The 23,924-nt window shown below is 37.1% G+C and overlaps 1 protein-coding gene across 9 annotated transcripts in view; it reads right to left on the reverse strand.

The window, feature by feature from the left end:
• Positions 1–23,924, reverse strand: part of ERC2 (ELKS/RAB6-interacting/CAST family member 2) — a 405,797-nt gene that overhangs the window by 184,685 nt on the left and 197,188 nt on the right. For all 9 annotated transcript variants that reach the window (XM_030956690.1, XM_030956689.1, XM_030956685.1 and 6 more), the window contains one exon: positions 12,819–12,979. In XM_030956690.1, the coding sequence (XP_030812550.1) occupies positions 12,819–12,979 (161 nt within the window). The remainder of the gene's footprint in view (positions 1–12,818; positions 12,980–23,924) is intronic.

Here is a 23,924-nt window from a genome sequence, read left to right on the forward strand (position 1 = left end):
CCTTCCTTCACCAGAGAAATGACTAATGTGAAAAAAACCAACTTTAATTCTACTTACATTTAAAAAAACAGCCCTCCCCAAACAAAATAACAACAACAAAAAAGCACAGCTCCCCAGGGCTGTACTTCTGTAGCAGGGGGAATCAGCATGCATTACTTCACAGCAATACGTTCTGCCTGCTTAGCTCTTTAGTATATAAAGTCACTTCATCAACCCAATTATTTCTTTTTTTCCCTGTTTTTCCCCCAAAGTAACTCTAAACTACTTTGAAACACCTTCATTAGAGAAATGATTCAACAAGCACTGCTGCAAACCATGGAAATGTAAAAGCTGTTAAAAATGTATTAAATGCTGTCCATGCCACAAGGGTACTAGTGTAAAATGACCTTAAGTTTAAAGGCTCCCTATGAAGGCAGAACAGTATCTGCTCTGCTTCTCCTAATGAATAACAAATGGGCCTTCACAATTCATTTAGTTCAGTACAAGCTGCCATTACAACCCATTCTGTTTTTTTAACTTTGTGGTAATGTATCATCTTGCCTGACTCTATGTCATCTTCTTGAGGGTCACCAAAGGTATGTAACTTCACTCTGAATAATGAAAAAAAGGAGGAAGGAAAGAGAGATATGACAAATTTTGACAAAGCACCGACCAGTCCATTCTGATATACAGTATCACACAGTGAGGCTCATACTTCCTACACAAAAATGCTTCCTGAACTGTAAAGAAAGTCAGAATTTCACTTTTGAAAGTCTTCAAAAGGATTCTGTTTTTCAATTAATGACTAAAATAAAACAATACCTGGAAAATAATTCTTTGGCCTTCTATTAACTTTCTCTTGATTTTTGTTATGCCCTAAAATATAATCTGAATCTGAGCATTTAAAAAGGAATTAAAAGGCCATGAATATTTATCTTTATTTCACAGATATTTAGAAACACTCACTATGTTGCTATGGACAATTAGCCTTTTATCCAATTTTAGCTGGTAGTTTAACTCACTCACCCTAAGGTTTTAATTATCCCCTTACTCTGCATGCTCAGGCCTCAATTCATGCAGCTGGAAATCTGCCTCAGTGATGTTATAACCTTGTTAATGTAACAAAAGAGGAGTTTACTTAAAACTGTACTGACTGTGGACTTAAGCCAAATTTACTTGAAAGAGGAAAGAGACTGTCAAAAATCCTACAATAAACACAGAAATGCAGTTCTTTCATAACCTTCACCTTAATTCATACAGACAAGCAATTTACATGTAAGTGGATTCATATGGCCTGTGAGGGGCCTCCTCTCTGGAGCTGGACTATTCTCCATACCCTACCCTCCTCTTGAAGGAAAAAAGCTCCAACAGCTCACTTTACAAAAACGGCAGAGTATCTGCAATCTTTTTTAATCACAATAAAGCATAATTAGGATAAACATTTATAAAGCTAGTCAGCATCAATAAAGGCAGCATAATTTCACAAAGCAAATTTCACAAAAGTTCATCTAGTCCTTCGTTAAATACATATTTAGATCAATAAAGGTTTTATTTGAAAAGTGGAAACTTGTACTAATGAGGTAATAGTTACATTAACCTTAAGTGGAACTTGGTTGTCAGATACTGATATCCCCTATTAATTTAGTTACTAAATTACAGGAGGGATTTCCTAAAGTCATCTGTTAATTAGATTCATTTTTAGACTAGATACTACTCAAAACCTACATTAGACTAAACAAAACATTACAGTATTGAAGTGTTGAAGGGAGATTATTCTGAGGGAAAAAATTATAAATTCTATCCCTTAACAGAATTGTGAAAAACCTGTAGGTAAATTTCCTTCCTGATTGGATCCTTTAGTACTTTTATAAGAGAGCAGTGGGTATCTGGGTGGCATGCACAGACTCAAGAACAGGAACACTGGTTTCATTTCAGCAGTCTGCTGTCAGTTGTTGACAAAATAATCCAGGTAGGCACAGAGGGTAATGGGCACCCAAAACAAAACTGGAAAGCATTCCAGTTTGTTTCATGCCTGCTGCAAGTTTAAACATTTTTCACTAGGTTCAAAGTCTTTTCCTTTAAGCTCATGAATGTCAGAGCATTTTCCACTCTGCTAAGAGGGTATCAGGTTGCTGGATGTTAGATGATGATCTACCCTGCTTCTCGGGCTGCTACTCTTTAGGTGTTAGGTAATAATCTCTGCTTTTTGCTACTGAATTCACACTAGCCCCAACACCAGCTCCTTTAAACCTCATAGACATCAATTGCTTAACTTTTATTTACTGACCACACAGGAAACTTCTCAAAGTCGGCATGGAAGAGATGGATGAAGTTGTCCAGCTCATAAAAAAATAATTCACAAGTTAACAAAATGACACTATTCTGTATTTTGGGGCTTTTAGAATGGGGGTAAATGCTCCTTTTAGTTTAAAAGCTCTCCCCATCAACTGTGCTTAACCAGCCTCTGGGACACAGTTTGTCATAACATGCAGACAGATGACCACAACCACAAAGTCCCCTCACACAAAAAACCCTTCCTTTGGCATTCTCTACTCAGTATCTATCTCTGCTCCCTAGCCATAATAAAGGCAAGGAGGTTGGAAACCAAAAGAACAAAGAAGTACATTTAATGACTGGCTCTGTTAGACCAATCTACATTTCACTCTCCTACCTAGAAGGTGAGAATCATGGAAGCTGGTTTTCAAACTATGCAAGAAGTTTGTTGGGAAGCAGAGAAGAATAATCCATCATAACTAGAATGATTTTAGCAATATGGTCATCATCAGAGTCCTGTGTGGCCTAATTTTGGTCAGAGCTGAATGCAACAATGATAAACTACATGTTTGAGGTAGGAGTGGTTAGAAACTGGGAAGAGTTTAACCACAAAAAAGTATTTTACATTTCTAATCTAAGCCAATAAATCATCATTTCCTCTTCAGTATCTGCACATTTACAAAACTGAAACTAGATGGGTTTCGAGAAAATCATTATTAAATATGAGGGAAAAAAATATATCAAACCTTTCCCTTGCATCCCTCAATAAAACTTTCAGTACTAAAATGTAACACAATTAGCATAGTACTCCTACTAGAATTATGCAAGCTCCTCTACGAAAGTAACATTTCTATTTACGAACAACCATAAAGTCTTTCACTAAAGATTTTCTGTGTAAGTTTGTACTGTCACCCAGCTTTTGTTTCACCCTGAAAAGTTTGTCTATTCAGTGGAAGCCACTTGACCCCAAGGAAGCAAGCCAAGGTGTCCTTTTAAGGTGATGTTTATGCTGAGCAAAACAGCTTGACTACAAGACTTAGCACAGACTTCTATAATGTACTTTCTTAAATAGGGTTTTTCTTTGCTGAGATACCTTGATACACTGCACAACAGTGTGGACTTAGCTCGTTCACAATCAGAGAAAATAGAGATGACCTCATCCTGATTTTCACTGTCATCACATAATTCATGATCTGTTAGTCTCTGCTAAACAGCAACACAGCATTGGAAGGAGAGGTGCTGTTCCTTGAAAAGGTAGTGCTTTAGCACATTTCTGTGTGCTATGTCATATTTTACCGATTATATTTGAAAAATCCTCTTTTTGGGCAATGTTTCTGCATTCACATTGTTCAGATAGCATTGACAGTCATAATGTCATGCATGCTTTTATTATTTTCTTGTTTATTACTGTTATGATGGATGGGAACCCATAATACCTGGCTCTGTATTGATAAAGGGGATGGATCAATCTGGTCAGGGTCACCATCAGTAATCTAGACACAGTTCAGTAGCAGGGCACAAACACCATCACCACAAGTGTGTCTCCTCCTCCAAAAGACAAATTTTTTACTCATTTCAAGATAGAGGTACAGACCTCTAGGAGGATAAATTCTTATTTAACATATATAGTGACACCTGTAAAAGGCTAAAAGTTACTTATGGCCTTGCAGGCAGAAGGGCTGCCCTGTGAGCTCACACCTTACAAAGCACAGGAGAAGAAGAACTATCAGTGAATCCTCTTGGACAAGAGAGCACAAAACTTCATGCACACCTTGCACTTACTACACAAGAGAACACAACTAGAAGTAACTAGGGAATGGGAATTTGGATGGTTTTCCACAGCACAGAGAGAAGTACTTGTTTTGCTGGGGCCATGGGGAGGACTGAGGAAGCACAGGAAGAAGGGAGCAGTGGATTTACTCCACAGCATCTTAGGAGTAATGGGAAGGCAGAGAAAGCTAATCAAACCTTTCCCTTCTGCTGATAGGAAAATTGCTCCTGTTGGATTGCTTCTGACTCTGTTCTCTTCTGACCTTATAAGACCTTTTCCTTCTAACAGAAAACATGCATTTCTAAGCACATTTTCTATTTTGCATTTTTATACGACATTAAAGAATAATCCACCAGTTTAGTTTAAATGATCCAAACCTTTAATATTTCTTTGCTTCTCCATCTTCAAAGATCTGAGTTTACATTAAGTTCAGCATTATCCCACTGGGGACACCTTCAGCTCATAATTCCTATCATTGAATTGCATGGCCTGCGTCTCAAGTATGCAAGATTTGCCACTTGAAAAAGGGGAAAAAAAAACCCAAAACCCTGACCCATCATATTTTGAGGCTTAAAATGCAGAAACATCTGCTAGAATCATACTGAGCTGGCCAAGGTTAGGGCTATGGGAGCCTGCAGTTGATCAGTGCTGCCCTAGGTGTCACGGAGGCCAATGGGAATTACACTAAGAGGGTTTCAGTAGACAAGGGCGTAATTCAGTCAGCTTTAAAAAAATCCATGAAACAGAAGCCTAACTTTTTCTTTCTTTTTTTTTTTTTTTTTACTTTCAGCCTCCTACTCGTTCCTTTCTGACTTTTGAGCCATTTGCTCTTTTGAGTGTATTATCAGAGGTAGAAGCCTCTACATTCCCATGCTGGCTGAACTTCCAAACAAATGCCATCCTATCTAATAATTTTCATCATCATTATTGTTTTACCTAAGAAAAGTATTTTTAAGATCAGTTTAAAACATAGTATACACAGCTTTGTCAAGATCACTAATTACAGGGTACCATCTTTTCTATTCCTTATATGTTCTGGCACTGCAAATAAAGAGATTATGCAATACAATCCGGACAAAAAGTGTTTAATACTTAGTAGATAGCATATTCACTTCTTCTTCTTTATCTAGAAGATTGCTAAACTGCTCAGTAATTTAAAATCAGATAAAAATAACAAGCTTCCTTAGAAAATTTTAACCCCTGACAGACTTAAACATATAAAAACCAGAAAATTATTTTAATTTAAAGAGACTGGTTTAAAAGGAAAAATAAAATAGTGGGAGAAGTAAAGGTAATGTTTTTCAACTGCAATTGTTTCTTCACATTTTCATTCACATTACAAAAGACTAGAATACTCTGCATCTCCACATCCTTCAAGCAGTTTGAAACACCTGTAAACCTGAAACACTGTTAATCCTGGCTGTCTTCTAAGTGGTTAAATCACTAGAGAATGTCATGTAACTGTCATATCTCACTTATAACCTGCACTTTAAACCAATCATTTTGTCACTTACATCATCTTGTAAATCCACTTATCCACTATAGGGCAACAGAAGACACAAAAGGCCATTCAAAGCATGGCCATTGATTTTTCCATATTCTATTAGTGGACTCAATATAACTGGTTCTTAAAAATTAAAATTGGTTATAAATCATCTTATCACTATGTGTGTTTCAGTGAAAGTGAGCAATGTGGGAGGAAAGAGCTGATACTACAGATAGAAAATAAATTTTAGGAACACAGGTCAAGAACAACAACCAATAAAGAAGTCCATAAAGTGCCAGCTCTTGTCTATGAATTTGTCTAACCCCTTTTGGGATCAGCTCATGTCCCTGTGGAAGCAATTTCCAGGTCACCAAGCAACCACTCCACAAAGCAGAACTTCTCCCCTTCAAATCAATCACTGATTCACTTCAGCAAGTGCCTGATACTCCTCATGCTGGGAGATCTGGCTAAACTCTACACCGAGTTTATGCCTTCCTTTCTGAGTCTTCAAACTTCAAACATATCCTCCCCCTGCCTTACCCTCCCCAGACTCAAAAGTCTTTTAAGTACCTCCCTCATCAAGCAGCTGCAGGATCCCCTTGCTCTCTCTGCCATTCAGGTCCTGTTGAAAGCACTAAACCAAAAGAAAAGTATTGTAAAATACTTTATTTTGGAAAATTGGACAAGTATTGTAGAATTTCTAATATAAAATGTTTGCTGGAGCACTGACTGCTAATTTTCTATTGAAGCAAGGTACCAGAATGGGTAAAGAACAATGGCAACAAAACTGGAAAACAAAGTGCACTCCTAGGGTATACACTGGGAATGACCACCAAATTCTCTTTCTGCCTGGCAGGTGCCTCAAATCATGTGGATCAAAGGAACCCAAAAGATCACTTGTACAACTAGAGACAAAATCCTCATGAAATTAAGAAGACAAGCCAGACTTGTTTTTTAGCTCAGAAAAGCATGCTTAATTATTAAAACCATAATGTGCGTTGTCTGGAATATGTCTGAACTCCTGGTTTTCCCTTAGACAATGCCTCTGTGTCATAAGCACTGCTACCTTTCCATAAAAGAGAGGAAGACATTGTCTCCCTGGAAACACTTGGAAAATGTTGCTACAGCCCTCTCCTACTGTCTAAATGGAACAAGAAACAATGGGAGAGGATCCAACTTCCTTTATTTGAATATTGATAAAAAAGTAGACAAAACATAGCCTCTCATACTAGAGTTTGTAGAAATCCTAAACTGATCTTACTAACCCTTCTATAGCAGGTGACAACCTATTTTGAAAGTAAATTATGACCTTAAAAAGAATAAAATTAAGAAAATAAATTTGTTTCCCATGCTGATGAAATTTCTAACATTTTGAATCATATAGAATAAAATCAAAGTATACTATCCTTTAATCTGAACATAGGCACAATAAGTAGGAACTTGGTGACACTCAGATGTCTTTAAGAGAAGCACTGACAAGTTAACAGCTCACTCATTCTATTCTCACAGAGAGAAACATTTTACTGCTTGGAGCCCCTTCGTTGTTTACAAAAGAAAACCATCTTTTCATTTTAGTCAAGAAAGCTTCTGTTCCAGAGAACAAAGCCTTCATTTGGCCTTCTCTAATCTTTATGGTGTTTGCAAGTTGGTGTCAGAAATGTTAGTCAAGGCATGCTGTGTTACAGGTCTGTGGGGCAAAAACAGTCACAAGAGACTTTCCACCCAAGTTAGGAGACCACATTACCATTCTAACTACTTCCTATGGAAGTCACAGTTGTATCAACATCCTGCTGGTTTGTTTGTATTTAACTTGGGATATGACTCTCTACACTCTCAGCATGAATCCTACAATTAAATTGAAGCAGTCCACAGGTTACTAAAAAAAAGTCTAGTGTTCCGCATTTGATATGGTACAATTTTTGAGACAATGAACTTGCTATCTGAACATGTTTATACATTATCACAGCTGCAACAAGTCAAAATAATCTTTCTAATAAAATTATTTTTAAAAGTACATTTCTTCCTGAAAATTATTTTTTTACAGCTATTTATACACATTCTGTTATCTAACCTATTGAACAAAGACATGCTAAAGAATTCAAGTTAGAGAATTTATCAGCAATATCCTTCTCTATATATAAGCTGAAATACAGCTGGAAAAGTAGAAAAAATTATTTTTTTCAAAATAATACTTTATTAATAATATAAGAAATCTGAACCTTGTTGTGTTTGCTTGAGCTTCAAAAAGACTCATTTACTGTCCTGTAGCCACTACTGCTCATTCAGCCTAGAACTATTCCCAGGGTATGTACTGGTTGTTTTTAGAATGTACCAGCATTTCAAAAGGAGCATAAACTAGGCAGCTCTGCCCACACCTTTTAGTGAAACACCTCAAGTTCTAGTGTAAGGAAAAGAAGTGATGATCTCCCTTCCTGCTTTTCTTTTGGAAAGATGGGTGCAGGGGAATGCTGTGCCTGGCTGTAACAGAGAAAGCAGGCAGGTCTGTAGGGAAGCCATCCTTTGAAGTGGTTTAAAGAAGCGAGTTCCACACATTTCAAAGAGTAGTTCCAACCCAAAATCACTTTGCCAATTTCTCCTACCTTGCTATATTCCTTTCCTCCTCCTTCATGTTGTATGGAAGAACCAAAAAAAAGAAGGAAATTAATTTCATCACTACATACAAGTACAGTCCCTGCAATTTCTTCAGGGATTTCCCTGTCAATGAGTGTCAATGCCTCTGGCCTGTGCTTGCCCTGAACAGGTGAATTGCATACATAATTACTCTGAAACATTCCAGATGCACTGGATTTACTGCTCACACAGAGATTTCAGAAGCCCCTTTCACTATTGCTGTACCCACAGCAATGAGGAAGAAACCACTCTCCTGTGGGTGTCAGAACCTCTTAGGGTTGAGCAATTAGGACATAAATAAAGGCAAACATGTTGAGTTCCCTCCCCAGGTGTCAGTTTCAGACGGTGATGGATGGAAAGAGTAATCGGATAATATAAGGCAGGGACATGAGCTGATTTGTCCAGGTGCTGGAAACACATCTAGATAGATTCTCTGGACATCCAAGGGCTCTTGTCAGAGCTGAAACTCCTGCTGAGCTGCTACACAGATGTAAAATCCCCAACTTCTACTCCAGTAAAATTTATAGATGGAAAAAAGGAGCATGTCTGCAGAATACCAGATGGATGGTAAACTTTCTTATACTTCTGCCACAAGTACTTCATAAAGCATTTTGACTTCTGTACAAATTCTGACTTTTTAGTTTTACATTTTACACAGTCTTCCCCTTAGGCTGTGACCCCTGACTGCCAGAATCCATTTAAAGACCCTCTTCATCCCTGTAATATCCTGAAAAGTCCACTTGAAGCCATTTGTGTGCTTTTCCATGCCTGAAGCTCTTGCTCTACAAAGCAGGAGGGCACAGTCAGACCTGGCGACAGACAAGGGGACAAAGCACATTCTCCTCCCAGCAGGACAAGCTTCCTCCTCACCCCTTGGAGCTGCTCCTACCCAAACCAAGGTCCTGCACCCAAGACTGGCATCTAGTGGCAAATCCAAGTGGCCTCTCCTTCTCTGGCAGAGCAGCTGAACCATTGACCCAGCAGCAAAGGGCACTGTGTGTTCAGCACTTGTGCTCAGAGTGGCGGCTGCTGGGACTGAATGCTTGGTGGAAAAAACATTTTATCCCCTTCTTCCCACAACTATTTCATCCCTGACTTTACACAGGTGCTTTTAAATGAGTAAATCTATTGGAAAACAAATATAAGCAATTTCCTTTTATTATTTTCAGTGAAAGAAATGGTGACCATACGTAAAGGAAGGGAAGTTTAATTTTATACTGTCACTGTAAGAAAGTTTACTGCAAAATCTAATTTGAAGTATATTTTTTGGACAGCACAGTAATGTTCTGTTTTTGTTACTGAATAAAATAACTAGTAGCTGGGTTTTTCTTCGGAGCTCTTTAATGCTTCATTACTAACCATCCAATTTATTTCACATAAGGGAAAATACATTTTCTTCTAGAAATTTGTAGTGAATTTCAGGGCAAAGTCAATTCCAACAAAACTGATTTAGCAATACCCACAGGTGATGGCATGAACTCTATTTAAGGCAAGGAAATTGCCTTTCAAACTCTTGGCAAGAATTCTGAAAGCTTCAGAGCATTGAGTATGCTGAGTTAACAGAGGAAATACTCAGTAATTAACAACTAAATCTCAAAAATTAAGACTTGTCAGATCTTCAGGTCAAAACATGAAGTTCTGTCTTTTGGGGGATTAATCACATGGCCACTCACTGAGTGCAGTGTTTGCCACATGTAACGAAGTCACTGAAAGATCATCAAATTAATGCAAAACCACAATGAAATATTTTCTAACCTTGTACTTAATAAATAGAGTAAACATCACAGAAAGTTAACTTAAAGATTTTCAACCAAAAAACCACTTAATTTTGATAACAAAGCGGGGAGCTTGGGTGTTAGAGTTTTGTATTTCCTTTTTAACTGTAGAGGTTGCAGTTGAAGATAAAATGCATATAGTTTAGAACTTGAACTTACAAAAAGAGTGACAATCATTTTTATATCTTTTCCACCACACGTCATCAGACTTTCTTTTATGACTTTTGGCTCTCCAGGTCAAACTTTATATCTTCCAAAGGGAAAATAATTTCAACCATTTCTAAAAAGATGATCTGTCCCATGGAGCAAAACCCACTTTCCATGAGGGTAAGCATTTATTTCACATACATATATATATAAAGCAATTTTAATATTATGTAAATACTCATTTATCTATCTATACAGCTACCTAATTTTGTTACAAGCAGGTTTATGAGTTTTGGAAGGAACCACCACACAGGAAAGGAGATCTGTATGAAAGCACTGTGGTCATGAAAGTATGCTCCACAAATATGGCATTTCTGAAACATCTGACAAACCTCCACCACATCACAGCACTGAAACTTCTCCTACCCTCAAGCTCTTCATGTTACAAAATGAATAAGCTTTTCTAGGCAAGCCTTGTGAAGTTCTCAGGAGGTTGTGCTCCTACTTGTGGACTCTCAGAAAACAAAAACAATGTCTGGAAAAAGCAGTCTTAGGATATATTTCTAACTATCATAATTAAAGCTCAGGCCAACTGAAATATTTCTATGGATGATAAATACATTTCTTAAGAAAACATTACCATGGATATTGTCACACTACGTAAGAGAGATTTTTTTGAAGTATCATTTACTAAAAAATAAAAAGTGCATTGATTTTTGCTTTATGCTCAGACATAGAAAGAGCACAAAGCAACAAGACAATTAGACAAAATGATGGATTTGAACACATGCTGCATTTTACTGTTAACACATATGCATAACTTCCATTAATGTCAGTATGAGTTATGTGTGCACTGCTAAAATAATATGACCATAGCAAAAATATTTCCTCCAGAACTAATATAGTAGTACTTTTAACAGACATTTCAAAAAAAAATTTTTTTTCACAAATTGGCATCAAGCTAAGAAAGAATTGATTTTATCAAACTACCTTTCATTTAATGGGTACTTACATTGTTTCCAGTTCATAAAAACCAACCAGATTTGAACAAGACTAGGCTGCTCCCCATTTTTATTCTAAACTTCCATAAATAACCAAATTTATTTGGGAACAAGAAATTATAAACAATTGAAGACGTTTTCTAAAGCTGACAACTGATTGTGGCCAGTAAATTAAGATGGATCTTGACAATGACAGCCAGATGGGCCTAGAATGCAGAGTTATGGTTGGAACTTGAACATAACATAAGCATAGGAAATCATCATGAATGTTCTTAAACACACGCTCCATGCCTATTTAACTGGAAACTCATAGCCAAAAACTGCAATCAGTCAAAACTGAATTTTTTAAACAATAAATAGAAATTATTGGTCAATGCTGCCAATTAATAAGTTACCTTAAAAAAAACTTGGATTTTGCTGCTGAGTCTTCATTCATAAAATAGAACAGCTTTTGTTAAAATGAGTTCTACCTCACCAGTTTTTGCCAACCTCATTTTCCAGATTGTTCTGTGAGGCTTTGTGTACCAAATTTAAAAAGCCACATTAACAGAATTAGAGATTTTTCCTCTATTTTGATCAGCAATTGTTAATTCTGATTTTAAAAAAAATCTTATGATTAGGGCAAAAAAAAGGCACTTGAGGAAACAGACCAAAGCAGAATACAGAAAATGGATAACTGGCACTGAGCATCTGAGTTATGATGGGATAATTAATATGTACATATAACTTAATATTTTAAAAAAACTTTTAAAATGTATCCATTATAAATTATAATGCCCCATAGTATTCTAATTCTAATATGTTATTCCATTTTCCTGTATGGATGCAGACCTCATTAAAGTCAAAACCAGAAATTCTTTAGATATCTCTGGAAACATTTGTGCTTCCATTACAGCATTTCTGCACCTGTATTACCTGGCAGACATTCTTAAAATCCACTTTTATAAAACCCTGCTGACTCAATTTCCACTTTGCCTTATTTACAATAACATTATGAAAATAATTTTTCTGATTATTTCCCTTCCTTTAAAATCAAGGATAACTGTAAAAATTGACCTGAAGTTATATATGGCTTCCTCCCTCAAAAAAGGTGTTTCAAAATCAATACTGTGATTTTTCTTTGTTGAATGCTAACTACATAATGATTAGCCTAGACAAGTCATAGCAAGTTCACCCTTTTTACCAATTTTAAAGATCATTTCAGAGCTTTAATGCCCCATAATCATAGACACTTTTCTTTGCATGGAGGAAGTCAGATTTAAATTATATGTCTCTCTTCCTTTTTCGTTCTGAACATATACACAGTGGTAGTGTATGCAAAAAATTCTTTGTTGGTTTGGGGGTGTTTTTAACCAATTCAAAGCAACAAGCTTTGCACCATCAATAGAAAGTTAATAACTCCCTTTCCTTGCATGTGACACTGGCAGAGATTCCAGCACTGCATTCCCACTGAGATGGGGCTTTAGATTTTCAGTTTCTCGTAGAAGTTATATAGTACTGATACTTTTACTTGCACGCAACAAAGGACAACTTACAAAAAAATGTTGAGTACTTCTAAAATGAAGACTTTTGCACTTCTGGGCTTTTAAAGGAATTTAAGTGTCTTAAAACTATTAGAAGTCCTTAGATTGAGACTTAAATATATGCAGAGAAAAATCAAAACACCGAAAGAAACCCATCAAAACTTTCTCCTATGGAAAAAGCAGTTACTTTCTTTTTTTTCCCCCAGAAATTGGAGAAATCGAGGTACTTACTTCATTTCTAGAATTTCTTCAAGCTGTTTCCTTCGCTCTATTCTCAGGTTAGCCAGATGTGCTTCTTTTTCAGCCAAAGACTGCTGTGTTGAGGCAAGACGGGCTTTGGTAGAATCTAATTCTTGTCTGGTCTTCTCCAGTGCATTCATCAGCTCTTCTACCTGAGAGAGAGGACATTTTCAACTCCATATTCTTTACAACAAGAAAATATTAAATTCATATAAATATAGGGAGGGGAAAAACCCACTAAAGGAATTATGTTCTGTAAATGGCTGCTCAAATCGCTTTTTATCATAACTTTTAAAAACTGACAGTAGTGTTTCAAAACCAAAAAAAAAATCTCAAAGTTTCCATGAATTCATTAGCAATAAACAATATTTATACAAAATAGAGTTAACACCAAAAACCTATTTAACCTGGGCCACTGCCACATACAGATACAATTTATAAATACGTCCTGCACCATTTTTATTATTTAAATTCAGGGTGGTGGTAACTCATCATAGAAGTTAATTCAGAAATTTTAAATGCAGCTATAGATGCATGTTTTGATATAAAAGTGTTAATGAAAACTAACATTTTTCATGAAGAATGCACACCTTTGCAAAACAGGTTGCCCAGGGAAATTGTAAACTCTCCAGTCCTTGAGTATTTTAAGATTTTGATTGAATGAAGCCTGGAGAATCTGATCCAACTTTGAAATTATTTCTGCTTTGAGTACAGGTTTATAGTGCATTGCCTCCAGTGGTCCCTTCTAATCAAATTATTCCATCATCCTGAACTTTAAGGTCTGTAACTGCTCTAATAACAATCAAGTTCTTTTCGTCCTGATAACTGTGAGAAGCTCTGATGCATGAAGTGTAGGAAAATTGTGGTGATTCCATTTTGTTCTTAGTGCGGAGAAATGTCATGGAGAAATTTAAAGAATAGAGACAATATAATGACACCTGTCTGGCAGCAGAAGCTTTATTTGTGGGGTGAAGCATCTTCCATGAATGGCTTCCAGTAACCAGTATGACACTGGGATTTACCCCTCTTCATATGATATGGTTTACATAAAGTGAAATAGGTTTTTTTTTAGTGAGACATAATGATTTGAATAATGAATGTCCTATTTCCTGTATGTTTTTTCTCACCTCCTTTGTCCAAATTTTATTATTTTATAAACTAGAAAACACTTCAGGAAGAACCTCTAAATGAAATAAAATAAAATGGGAAAGATTATATATTCCATTCATGCATGTTATGTAAAGCATTGAAAGCAGTTCAATTTTGCTGTGAATTGAGAAGTCTGACCAAATTCCACAGTGCTCATCTCATCAGTGTGGCTACTTCTCCCAAGCTCATGCTCAACTGTTGTTCTCTAAAGCCTCCTGGTAGGCAATCAGTGCTTATAAGCCATTTTTGTTTCAATTCCAATACAGATGGGCTTCTATATGAAAAGTTCAATAAATAATACAAATAAACAATAGAGTTATCATTAATTATAATGAGGACTCACAGCCCATTTGCCAATTGCACAGTGATTACTTACTCCTTCCACACTACCTATACAAACACTCCAATAAGATCAATGAAATACTAGAATGTGTCTGATACCCTGCAGTGCATAAGAAGCTGTACTTCATGAATGCAGATCAGAATTACCAACAGTATTGAAACTACTGATGTTCAACCTTCCACTCAGAAAGTAAAAGCAGTGTAATGGTGATATCAATGAAGCAGCAAGGAGTGCAACTCAGGAGTCTCTGCAGACACAAGATTCCACTGAAGAAAGCAAGAAGATGATGACTTGAGATACCTTTGTAAAATGACTGTCTAGTGAATGTTCTTAGAAACAGCAAAGAGACCATATACTTGAGGGAAATAAAAAAGTTGGAATTGCACTTAAATCCCATGAAAAAAAGAATTAACAGGCCAGAAGGAAAGAGATCGTATTTCTTTTAAAACAGATTCAATTTCTAATATAACACCAGGTACTTTACACTCTGCTTTAGTGCAAGAACATAAACCCATGCTGTCTCCAACAATGACAAGACTCAACTACTAAAACATAGGATATTTCTAACTTTTTTCTGGGTTATTTCCTAGGCTTTTCCTTGTACCTTTTAAAAACTGCATCTAGTTTCTGCTGAGCATCCACTCTATCGCTTAATTCCAGACAACAGAGCCTAATAGAAACTGTAGTAAGAATCAGGAGTCATTAATTCATACAGACTCCAGCTTTGAGACAGTATCTTTAAACACCAAGACACTCCCCACTTCCAGATTTGTGGGGCAAATGAGAATGCAAAAAAGTAGAATTCTTGAACTTCTGTAGTTTTAGTATCATTGTGCTCCCTTTCCATGTTCTCAATTTGGTACCCAACCTGATGACTGACTGAATCCTCACCCAACTTCATATCACATATATCACATAATTTACATTTCAAAACATTTAAGAGAATTAAAGACTTGTGGAAAGCAAAGCTGTAGATTTGTTAATGTCTATTAGTAACGTACTCTTACATTGCCAGACAAAAGAGATCAAAGTTTAAAACAAAAGGAGAAAAAACCTTCAAAACTTAAATCTGAAAATTTTTTCAAACCACAAATCATTAACACGTGTCAACTTGAAAGTTTTATTTGCATTTACACTTCCAACACAGTATTTGCCAGCTAGTTCTTCCTTCATTTTTCAAATATGACCCAAGTTTGTGGCTGCAAGTTTTCCTAGTTAACTGTCCTACCAACACCTCCAGCCAAATTCAACTGGCAGGCATGTGCACAAGAAACTGATTTTTTTTAAAAATCCATTCCTATCAAATGTAAATGTGTGAATGCTGAAGTTGCACAAACAATCCTCTCACCACGTTAATGATATAGCTGTAGCAGATGTTTTACAATGGAAAATTAACTTTAACCACTGAAGGCACTATTATAGATGAAAATTTTGGTTTTGGGCAATCCCTGCACCACCTGGCAGGGGCAGAGGCACTGGGGGCAGTTCCCACCTGGAAGCTGCTCCCTTTTCCCAGCCCTATCCCTCAGTGTAAATGCTCCTAATCAGAAACCCTGAATGTTTTGAGTTCCCAGGAATACAAGTTTTGAAAGAGTTTATGGTGAGAACCTCAGTGCATGCACTTAGCTCAGGAATATTCTATGCCCTGAATATGTTATTAGCTGGGTTTTCTTCCCTTTTGCAAGACAATGGCCTCATTTTATCCTTTTCATTTTGTAATAAAAGCCTTTTTTTTCATACTTTCAGAAAGAGCTTAACGGACCTCGGCACTTTGAGGATTTTATTAAAATCTGCACTAGAATTAAGTTTGCATTTCAGAATGGCAGAAGCCCAGCAAACTAAACTACAGTAATTGTTTCTTAGTTTAGAGTCTATTTTCAGTGAACACTTTCTACTTGTTCTGCAGCTTCACATTTTTAAGTGCTATCAGCAGTGTTTCACACCAAGATAAGAAAAGAAAAAAATGAATGTGGCTGAAGAATACATCTGCGCTACCGGATTCTGCAAATTAAAGGAGGTTAGAGTTCAAATGAATGACAGTTTATTAAAAATGCCCTGGAGCATTCTTAATTCCAGATTGGATTCGGCTCAGTACAGCTCAGGCTAACATAATACTGCTCCAGTTTGTGGGAATGAAGAGGGGGAGGGACAATTGCATGTTTTCTCAGTTCAAGTATAATATATTTCTGCAGGATGACGAAGAGCTGGCAACATTCCAGCAGCCAAGGTTAGTACGGTTACCACTACTACCTTTAAAGGGTTGGCACTTCATTTTGGCAACAATATTGATGATAAATACAAGAGTTTTGGATTCCCCTGACTTTTTCATGTATCAGTAGCTACACAGGAATTTCATTCCTATTTTATTTTAAAAACTAATCTTGTTTTAGCACACAGATCATTTATGAATTTTACAGAGTAAAAGGAAATAAAGAAATCCACCTATTTAGAGATTCTTTAATTTTAATATTAAAATATTAACTACTACATTTTTTAAAAAGTTTAACAAACAACTACATTCATTCAATAAAACTGGATGCACTTTTGATAATAAGTCATTGAGTGTCAGAATCTATCCAGTGCTTTGAAAGGCTTTTTTTTCTCCATTTCCTAAGGAAATGCCTTTTTTTCTCTACACCAAGTTACACACTACATAAATTTCAGTTATCTCCAGCTCTGTGAAGATTAATTTAATAAAAATAATATTTGGGGGTTTTTCCCTTAGATTAAGCATGAGATTGTAAAAAAGGAAAGACTATAATCCTCAAACTTTCTCTTTGTGGCTTTCCTACAAATTTCTTCTCTTACTGGCCTAAGAGGGCACAGAAAACACATTCACAGAGATGAGGGAATACAGATAAAAGCTGGAATTTGTACACACCAAATATCCACCCACCAGCTCTTTCAACTCTCAGCCTTTGCCATGAACACGGTGCCCGTGCTTCACACAGCGAAGGTGAGGGCCAGGCATGCCAGGATGCTGTGCCAGCAGCTGCTGGCCATGCAGGGAACCACTTTATCTCATGGCCAATTCAATTATACACCTACAGGAGGGCCAGCACCAATCACGTGGGCCTACTGCTTCTAAAACTGCCAGTGCTGTCCTGTAGGAGTGTTTGTAAATATCTTGGTCCTTCCTGTTTCTAACACAAATTTCCCCAGCGGGCAACTGCCTTAAGAGTTTCATTACAAAGGTGTTTTTCACAAAAGCAAACAGACATAGCAAAGTGTCATCTTGAGCTTTGCAAGACATGGAAATAAACTCTTTGTCACCCTCCCCTCTACTCTCTTCCCATCCCATTTGTCATGCATAGACAAATTCCTCACCTCTGACTTCCATCACAGTTCTTAAAGCCAGGAAACAGGTCTAACAAAACCAGGACAGTTATGGAGGCTGATGCTCCTGAGCCTTGCCAAACAAAGAAATCAGACACATGCTGTGTCTCACAACTTTGGAAATTGTCAGAGAAAAGTAACCATACTCTAGAATGCATAAAAGCTTTAAAATAAACATAATAAGTGAAGGATTTGACAGAATATTAAGCAGTATTTATAAATTCCAGGTTGGTTTTCCAACTCATAAAAGACTAGACACATAGGGCCCAGTGACATCAGCCAGCAACGCAGTGGCAGTCCAACACCAAGCACCAGAAGCACTGCAGCAGCAGTCCCCAGGGCAGGGCCATGTCCTTAGGAACACAACAGTACAATTCTCAAATGAGATGCCATGCTGCAGAATTTGACATGAAAAACCTCACTGAGATTACTTCATTACCAAAAGTAGGATTTAAAGTATTTTAATCCTCCTGCTAAAAGCTATGTTAAGAACACAAGGTTTTGTTGCAATCAGATAAAGAAGACACACAGCATAGAGAGGGCACATATTTCCCTTCCAGACCTGCAAGTTCATTATCTTCCTGACTATTACCTTGCTGGCTGTCACATGGTGCTTACCAACTATGTTAATTCATACAAGCACAGTGTTATGACAGAGACATATGTCCATCTCTACAAAGAATTATTTTGAAATGTAGTGGATTTCTACAGCTCAAAATAAATAGATATCCTAAGTGAAAGGGTTGCTAATGCTGTGGCCTTTATTAAGTTAATTTAAGATTTTGAAAGAAAGTTTTGGGAACTGTATTCAAGTGGTTTATTTTTCTGGTACTGGTAGTTAGAACATTGATCATCTTATTCTAAGCCTCAGTAATTCAATAAAATATAGAACCACAACATCATTCTTTCATTCATTATCTGTGATTTGGTTTTCCAATTAATATGGTGATTTCACCTATAACTGAAAAACATAATTAAATAATTTTGGAAAATACTGGTCATAATCACTTAAATAGAGTGAATTTTTAAAACAGTTCAAAAAGCCAAACCAAACTAACAACTAAAAGCAACACTTTTTTTATTAAAACAAACAAAATTATGATCTAAATAATGGTAACCTCTGTACTCAATGGTCACGCTCTTAGACAGATGAAAACAAAAGCTGTTCTCAAGTACAAAGAAAAAGGATGCTTCCCCTGCTGTCCCAGGAATACTGTCATCTATTTAAACACTTCATCTTGCAAAACATAACTGGCCCCCAGTTAAAGTATTCTCACTTAGCTTCAGCTAAAATACACTGTACAACAACCCACTGACAAAATGTGACTGTGAGCCTCAGGAAAACTGAACAGGATGGGCAAGAGAACAGAGTACTACTCTCAGATGCAGTGGGAATGTTCTGTCCCAAACAGAAGCTCCTTCATCAACAGCAAAACACTATTTTATATATGATGAAGTAAATAACATCACATTCTGATATTTCAAGGCTATATGCAAGAATCAGTCAAAAAAAAGTTCTTTTTCTAAGGCAAATTTCATGCTGACAAGGCCTAATTCTAATTCACACTTGGCCCCATTCAACTCATTTACCCAGACATGCACCATGATGGAAACAAGACCAAGCACCTGAGAAACTGTGCAAGTCCATTTTTAAAGAGAAGGGAAAAAAGCATCTTTTCATTTCTGCCTTTACTTCAAAAATTAGTTGTTTCACTGATGTGCCTTGTTAATTTTCTCCCCTTTTCCACTGAGCCTCATCCAAGCAAGTCCATGATCTTTTAATCAGCTGGTAGCCTTAGCTCTGCTCTTATATTGCTTGATACTGACCAAACCTAATTACGAAGGTAGCATGAAAAGTGTTTTAGAGCCATGCAAGTGAAAGCAAATTTGATATAATGGATTGATAAACTACAGAGCTCAATGTAATGTTTTCCGAAGAACAAAAGTAAATTGAGTTGACTATTGAACATATGCTGATTTCAGGACACTCAATTGTCCTACAGGATATTGCATATGGAAGAGAACCCTTATGGGCTGAAAACAATTAGGCTGTGTGATTTTGGTGTTGAGTCCTTTCAGATAAACCATGCAAGCAGAGCAGCACAACTCTTTAGCTGGTGTTAGAGCCCAGCGCTGTCAGAGCGGCCTCCCTGGTTAATGTCAATAGCACTGCGTATAAAAGTGACTAAAGTGTGTACAAATGTTGATCTTTGGAGAAGGCATGCCTAGAATCATGCACACATCTACTATTTCATCCACCAGGTCAGCTTCTGGGAGAGAGGGCAAATTGGAAGTTTTCTTGCCAAAAAGTTGATTCGTAGCACGCTTGTTAGGTTACAGTGCACAAAAGCTGTTTCCCCACTGCTTTTAATGCATAATCCCAGTATATTATTAAAGTTAGAAATGCTTCCTTAGAATGTATCCAAACACAGCAGGGATTCACATGCTGTGTGTAGTCTTACTGCAAACATGTAGTTTATGTAAGTAAGAGATTTTCCACACCCTGAATCATGCTTACATATTGTGAAATAGCAAGTAAAACTTATTAAAGTGAAAATATTATTGTATGAAAATACTTGAATAATTTTATGTGAGGAATCTCAGAAAAAACAATTTCCTAACAAGGTTTGAATATTAATAAATAATATTAACAGGCAGCAATATAAAAATTCAGGTAACTGATTGGAAGATATAGCTTCTACAGCAAGACTTTCATGCCATCTTTAAAAGTTCCTGTGACTACTGAATGCCCAAGGAAGACATATCTGTGGTCTTCTCTTAAGACAGATAATATTGCCCTGTTTACTTAATCCCAGGGCATTTTTGCTATAAAATTATTTATGTAATACTTTATTGGCTTGGCATACATAAAGAAGTGAGTGGCATGGACATGCTATCTCCATAAAAACTAAAATTATCTCCTATTGTTTATAGTGCAATATCAACTACATCAACAACTCTAAGACAAGTCAAGTATGTCTGTCATGAAAGAGCCGAGTTTTAGCCCTGGCACACCCAGTTACAGAAAATTCTTAATAAGAAAAAATTTAATACTTGGTATAGCAATTGATAGTTACAACCTGACTCAAATTTATTCAGAGCAATGGGGAAAGTACAGGAGAACACATGGATCAGAACTACAAACAGTTGACTAACTTAATTTTTTCAGATACAGAAAGAACACAAGCAACACAAGTTTACTCATAGGGTAATATAATAATTAAAAATTAAGCAATTAAAAACAGCTTTGGAGATTCACTTCAGGAAGAGACCAGTCAATAGCAACAGAACTGAAGTGCTTATGAGGCTGTCCAGGGTAGGGCAGCCCATGGGACAGTCAGGGAGGCCTGAGGGGACAACAAAATGTCTGACAACTGGACTCCATTATTAACACATGATAAGCCAGGAATGATCACGATGGAGCAAAATATCAACCCAGAATTTGTCAACAGGAATTCCTCCATGAAGGCAGCTCACAATCAGCATGTCAATTTTTCAGAGCACTAAAAAGAAATCTTGCTCAAACTGTAGCTCCCTCTCAATGAAACTCTCTACACAGCTACTGCACAGGAATAATCTCACAGGGTACACCAGTCCCAGACCACAGTGCCTTCTTCAACCAACATGGGAGAGAGAAATTCCCTGTGGGTGGGAGAAGCAGGGCTCGAGGGGCAGGATGCTGAGCTGAATTCAACAACAGCCCCAGGAAACAGAATTTGTGTGAGAAGAGAGCCAGATGGGAGGTGGTGGCACAGGCTCAGCTGCCTCTGGAAGCAGCACTGCCAGCACTTGGCAAAAGCCAAGGGCAGGAACAGAGCCCTCCAATGCCTCCACAGTGCTGCAGCCACACCAGCTCAGGAGGAAACTGTGCAGCAACTGCTCAGATCCTTACACACAACTGCACAGCCACACGAGTGCTGCAAAGGTGCAGAGAGACAGACCGTGCACAATTCTGCACACATGCATCATGCAGAAAAGAAACTCTGTAAGAATGGTTTGCTCTGATTACAGAGGTGGGAGAAGAAAATCAGGTATGGGAGAGAACACTGACAAGTGTAGGACGATAGCCCAAGAAATACCATCCTTCCAAAACTGAACATTTTTTCTCAACAACCATGTGAAGGAAAAGGAAGTAAAAGACTTCAGAACAATGGTTTGATACCATGTCAGCTCCTGGAAAGTTCATCTCCATCTCTTTGGGAAAATTAAGCAGTAGTTCACATTTCTGAGAAAAACAAAGATGCTGAATTATAGAACTCGCATTTTTCCAAGCCACACTATCTGACTATTATTAAATCAAAACAAATTTCAGTGAGTATACCCCAGTGAAGAAAAAGAACTACCACTTAAAACTTTGCCTCATCTACAAAGAAAACAAATATTTCAATTCTGTCACATCAGTCTGAGTGTCTTTGGAACAAGCATAAAAATGCAAATACTACAACTCAATGTTGTAAAAACTAAACTTTTTGTTTGTCTCCTAGCCAATGCTATACAAGCCAAATGCATTTTCACTGAGTGATAGATTTTGTTTTGCTAGACTGTAGAGAGTCTAGCAAAGGGGAGCAGAAGATTATAATACTTATATCACTCTTCATCTTATTACTGGGCTCTTCCAGAGGATCTACCAGGTACAAGTAAATACTGGAAAGAGGCAGCAGAAAATGGTACTTCATTCTCTGAAAGTTGAAATATTCTAACAGATCTTTATCACAACAGATGCTGCAGTCGAGAGGGCCACAATACACAGAGTATCACCACACAATTCCAGAAGGCTTTAAACATCCATCCATACACAATAACACCTCACCTCATCAGAAGGCTTCAGGCATCTGCCCATGCAGAGTAACATCCCATCACTTCAGGAGGCTGCAAGGGTCTGCCCTTCTTGTTCTTCAGCCCAACCTTTTATCCCCTCCTGTTGATGCACTGCACCTGTGTGCCCTCTGCTCCCTGTGGCGGTTGGTCAGTGCCCCTGGGCACTCCATGGCTCGTTGCTGGCAGTGCTGCTCTCAGCTGTAACCCATTGGGGATGATGAGGCTCAGCCCCACTCCCAACTACCACAAACTGTGTACCTACAGATCTTCCCTATGGAAGTTCATTGATTTCCCACATCTTATGAAGCAGTTATTGCTCAGCCTGGGTTATATGCTCAAAACCTTGGGCAAGGCAGCTTTCCTCACTCAGTGATTACAAGTATTTTTTGCAATGTGCTAGAGTAATTAGTGAAGAGAAGCAGTTATCAGTATATAGGTTGAGCACTTGTGCTTCCTAAATTGCACTTTGCAATACATTACAAAGGGAAGCCTTATGAAATGCAGTCTTGTAAGATGCAGGAATTCTTTATGAAGAAATTTTCTGTACAAGTAAATTATGATTCAGTTAATAAGAAGAAACCCAAAGGAAATTGTATTCTAAAGCCTTGGCCTGAACCATAATAATTCTTCTGTGGAATTTACTAAAGGTTTTACTATTTTAACTCCTCTTGTATGGGCATTATTTAGACACCAAATTAATGGGCTTTATAAGTAAGGCTTATATAAAAATATAAGTTTCATACAGCTATGTATTTTGTAGGCAAAATATATTAAACAAATTTTGATAAGAATAATAGTATTTCTCACCAGATGTTAAAAGGAAAAGTAGTCACAGAATCTTTAACTAACATAAACTGCCTTTTATTCCTCATCTAAGAGTTTTGTTTTCCTTTTAAGTCTCTCAAGTCTCTTCCCACATGAAGCAACATTCAGGAGAGTATAAACAGAAAAAATGCAGATCTACAAGTTGATATTATTCACTTTGTTTTGAGGCAAAATATTCAGACTGCAAACTAAGTGGCAGGACTTACAAAACTTACAGATGGGAGGGTAAAACTGGCCTTGATGAGAGCTTCATTTTGGATCTGCCTGACCTTTAACTCACTTGTCACTGCTCATATGCTGTATAATAACTCTCATGGGGACATATATTTTATTATTTTTATATCCCTCTCTTCCGAAGGCAGGCTTGGTTTTGGAGAACAGAGATGACCACATACACATCAAGTTGTGCATTTGAAGGATTTTTTAAGATCTAGAGTCTTTATCCATGGAACACACAATCCCACAAGTGAGGATACATTATAACTATATTAGAGTGCATTTGCAAACAAACAAATTTAAACTGTATTTATACACTAATGCTTCTTTTCTTTGTACAGGCCTTTGTCTCACAGAAAACCTTTATTACAGAAGTCTCTGCTATACTCAGCAGTCCTTAAAGGAATCAC

The sequence above is a fragment of the Camarhynchus parvulus genome, chromosome 12 (assembly GCF_901933205.1).
Source record: "Camarhynchus parvulus chromosome 12, STF_HiC, whole genome shotgun sequence".
Taxonomy (NCBI): Eukaryota; Metazoa; Chordata; class Aves; order Passeriformes; family Thraupidae; genus Camarhynchus; species Camarhynchus parvulus.